The sequence below is a fragment of the Agrilus planipennis genome, unplaced genomic scaffold, assembly GCF_000699045.2.
Source record: "Agrilus planipennis isolate EAB-ADULT unplaced genomic scaffold, Apla_2.0 scaffold417, whole genome shotgun sequence".
Classification (NCBI taxonomy): domain Eukaryota; kingdom Metazoa; phylum Arthropoda; class Insecta; order Coleoptera; family Buprestidae; genus Agrilus; species Agrilus planipennis.
Window position 1 is genome coordinate 45692 of NW_020439083.1, and position 3670 is coordinate 49361.

General features: G+C 33.5%; 1 protein-coding gene across 1 annotated transcript in view; it reads right to left on the minus strand.

The window, feature by feature from the left end:
- LOC108742901 (general odorant-binding protein 19d) overlaps positions 1-466 on the minus strand; it is a 3524-nt gene extending 3058 nt beyond the window's left edge. The window contains exon 1 of the mRNA XM_018478260.2: positions 138-466. Within this exon, the coding sequence (XP_018333762.1) occupies positions 138-191 (54 nt within the window). The 5' untranslated portion in view covers positions 192-466. The remainder of the gene's footprint in view (positions 1-137) is intronic.
- Between the last annotated feature and the right edge of the window lie 3204 nt (positions 467-3670).

Sequence of the window (3670 nt, forward strand, 5' to 3'; positions counted from 1 at the left end):
ACTATCTCATATTACGAATTTTTATTTGCATTACAAAAACTGTTTAACCGATTCAGGATTAAAATGGTTTTGAAAGAAATAACATAGTTTACCCCATTTTAATATATTACAATAAATTAACAGTCGAATGTACTTACATTAGTAGCATTTGTGTAAAACACTGCAAAACAAATGAAAACCAAAACTTTCATGATTCTTTCCTTTTTTGCACTACTTATTGTATGGACTTTTTCAAGACTGATAGTTCGCTTTTGAAAAATGTCTGCTTTTATATAGGTACAGGCGAAGGTTACCTATTAGTAAATTCTGATGATTAATGATTCCCGCGCATCATTTATGAAAGTAATGTTTTTTTTTTCTAATTTAACTTGCAAGTGTAATTGTTGTGTTTAACAGCGCAGAGTTCCTACAGTTTTGGATAGATATTGTATTAATGCGGAGTACCTAATGATTAGGATAATAGTAACCAAATTAAATTATCTGTTACATTCAGTTGTGTTGATTATTATAGTCTATTATGGATGGACAACGATTAATTCGTTAAAAAACGTACTCGCTTTAGTGTCGCCAGTGTATCATTACCAAAAAACTCAAGTCACTTAAATATAATTTAGTTCGGAGTAAAATTTTCGGTTTAAATGAATAGCAAAACATGTGTGTCAATTTATTTAATAATGTAGTTTCCGCAGACAAACAATAATAAATATCATTCGTCAATATGGTTACGATAACATTAATTAGAAATAAGTGTTACTTATCTGTATTTATTTGCAAAATAGTACAACCAAATCATCTTAAAATTATACGTCGGAAAATTTATTATTGATTGTTTTTTGAAGTTCAAAGAGCAATTTTCCAAAAATATCAAAATCTGCTACTTTTTAACATATACATCGAAGACGCGATCAATATCATTAAAGACAGTACAACTGCAGGGATAGATAATAGATATATAGGGCCAAAAGATTAATATGTTTAGATTTGCAGATGATATAGCAGAATTAGCATCTAGCAAAGAGGAGTTAGAGACAGATTTAAATAAAATGGAAGCGGTATTCAGAAAAAAATACTGTATGAAAATAAATACAAGTAAAACAAAAATACTGGATGAAGGAAAAGTAGGGCAAGAAGACGAAAAATTAAAAGAAGTGACCGATTTTACGTATCTAGAAAGTCAGATAAGAAAGGAGGAGTAGTAGGGATATAAAGCAGATGATAGCGCAGTCGAGTCGCTTTCAATAAAAAGAAGTCACTAAACAAAACATAGAAATTCGAAAAAGGTTATTAATAGTGTATTTGTTTGGAGCACGACGCTGTACGGGTGCGAAACATGGACACTGGGCGCGGCGGAAAAGAAAAGGTTAGAAGCGTTCGAAATGTGGTGTTATAAGGCGAATGATGAGGATACCGTGGATAAAGACGGTTAGAAATGAAGATATATTAGAAAGAATAGGAGAACAGAGGACTCTATGAAAGTCAATAACAAATAGGCGAGATAGGTTAGTAGGACACCTTCTCAGGCATGAAGGTCTAGTCAGAGACATATTAGAGGCAGAAACAGAAGTTACGACGGGTTGTGGTAGAGCTAGATTATTATTCTACTGCTCGCAAATAGTTATGGATATGGGTTGCTCTAGTTTTAGGGAAATGCGAAGATTAGCTCAGGATAGGAAAGAGTGGAGATACGTATCCAACCAGTCTTAGGACTGACGACCTTATGATGAAAATCTTCTATTGTTGGAGGTAAAAATAGCTTAGGAACAAAACATTTAAAGGACGAAATTTGCAAGATTTTTGTCATAGGCTGCACTCTCATTCTCAAAACGGTAGGTGAAAAACTATGATTATGTATTATGATGATATTAAAAAAGTAAATTTAGTTGAAAACGTTCATCGTATGGGTACGCATGTAGGAATATTAGGTGAATTTTCTTAGGTCATAGAAGGATCCTTTCAATAGTATCTTATATATGTACGTTAAGTCAGTACTTTATTTGTTAAACAATGCACTTTTGTAAGACCCCTTGCAAGTTCTAAACTAAAATTTGCCCAGTAAGAGCAAGACCAAAAACAAGATCTTTGTAAACATTTCAGATGGGGTGGTATCAAAAAACAATTAAAATCTACAAGGTAGTAAAATCTGTAGATAGACATTTAAACATCAGTTAGCAATAATTTTTTTGACTGCAATTGCAGTGTCGGCTTCTATATGCCAGCCAGTTGACAATTGGTTCTGTATTTGAAGTTAGTGGCGATCAAAGAAAATATTATTCTATTAATTACTGTTTTAGTACAGTCAGTTAAGTCAAAAAAGAGGGTCCACCTCGGCATGCGAATTAATAAGCTGTAAACTTGTACAAACCTATATTTTGGCATTCCTATGGCTTCAATAACATTTGCATCTATTATGAAAATTGAGGGCATAAAATTTTCTATAAATATTAAGGTAGAACGCGCATCACTTAGCATAAAGTCAACCGTGAATCCCGGCAATCAACACATCTATCGTGTTTACTACCAAGTTCAAACTTAGTTAGGGAATGATTTAGAACCCTAGAAATGGGGTTGGGTGCTGCAAAATGAACTCCTGAAACCGTTAACGACAAAATTACCACCAGCTCTAGACGAACTACTGAATACAATCTTTTGCTAGTGCAAGAATGGTTGTGGTTCACGCTGCAGATACAGGAAATCAGGGTTTCAATGTTCTTTAGCTTATGGCCAGTGTAATGGGCAAGCGTGCTTCAATGTTTCACAGTATCAAAGCGATCTCAATGAAGTAAGTGCATTTGACTTCGAAATCTGTGAAAACAAAAGTGATGATAATGAATTAGAGAAAACCAGAAGACGATGGTGAAGAAGAAGAAAAAAAAGACATTAAAGTAATTAATTCCCAGCAGCCACTAATGCTGGTGGCGGGCAGTCCCTCCGGGCTACGCCAGAAGGGAGGGCGGAAAGCCCTCTTCAGCCTCCTTTAAGGAATCGTGGGAATGGATGGATGGTGGTTCGCGTGAGAAAGATGTAACGGACGAAATGAAGACAGAAGAGAATGAAAGATTATCTGTGGAATGCCTAAGTGATCCGAGGAAACCACAGAAAAACTTGGACCAAGACAGGCGGGACCGGAATCAAACCGGCGTCCTCCCGAAAGCCAAGCAATGGTTTAAATCTCTAGGTCATACTGCTCGGTGAAGAAGAAAAGTGAGATTTATGTCCTGTTTGCGTAAATCGTCCTCACATCTAAACTTCAAGTGTAGTCAATGTATGATACGAAATTGTTAAATAATTAAAATTTATTTACTCTATTCCATTTCTACTTAAAATATAACTTAGATATATTAGAATATAACTAGTATACTTAATATATTAATATACATATAAGATATGCATAAAGTATTCTAATTAACAATTTTTTAATTACACAAACTAGGTAAGTATTCTTAAACTAATATATTCGATCAATGAAAAATATTATTAAAGATGATGTATTAATTAATAAATAATACAAATTATCTGTATTTATGGATTTCTTAGTAATTAATTAACTTCATATGATGTATTAATTATATAACATGGTACTATGCTAAACAAGCTTGAAATTATATTAAAAAAATAATGCGACCGGTGACTTTGAATTTCTCTAGAAAGTTTTGGTAACTTCGACACATAA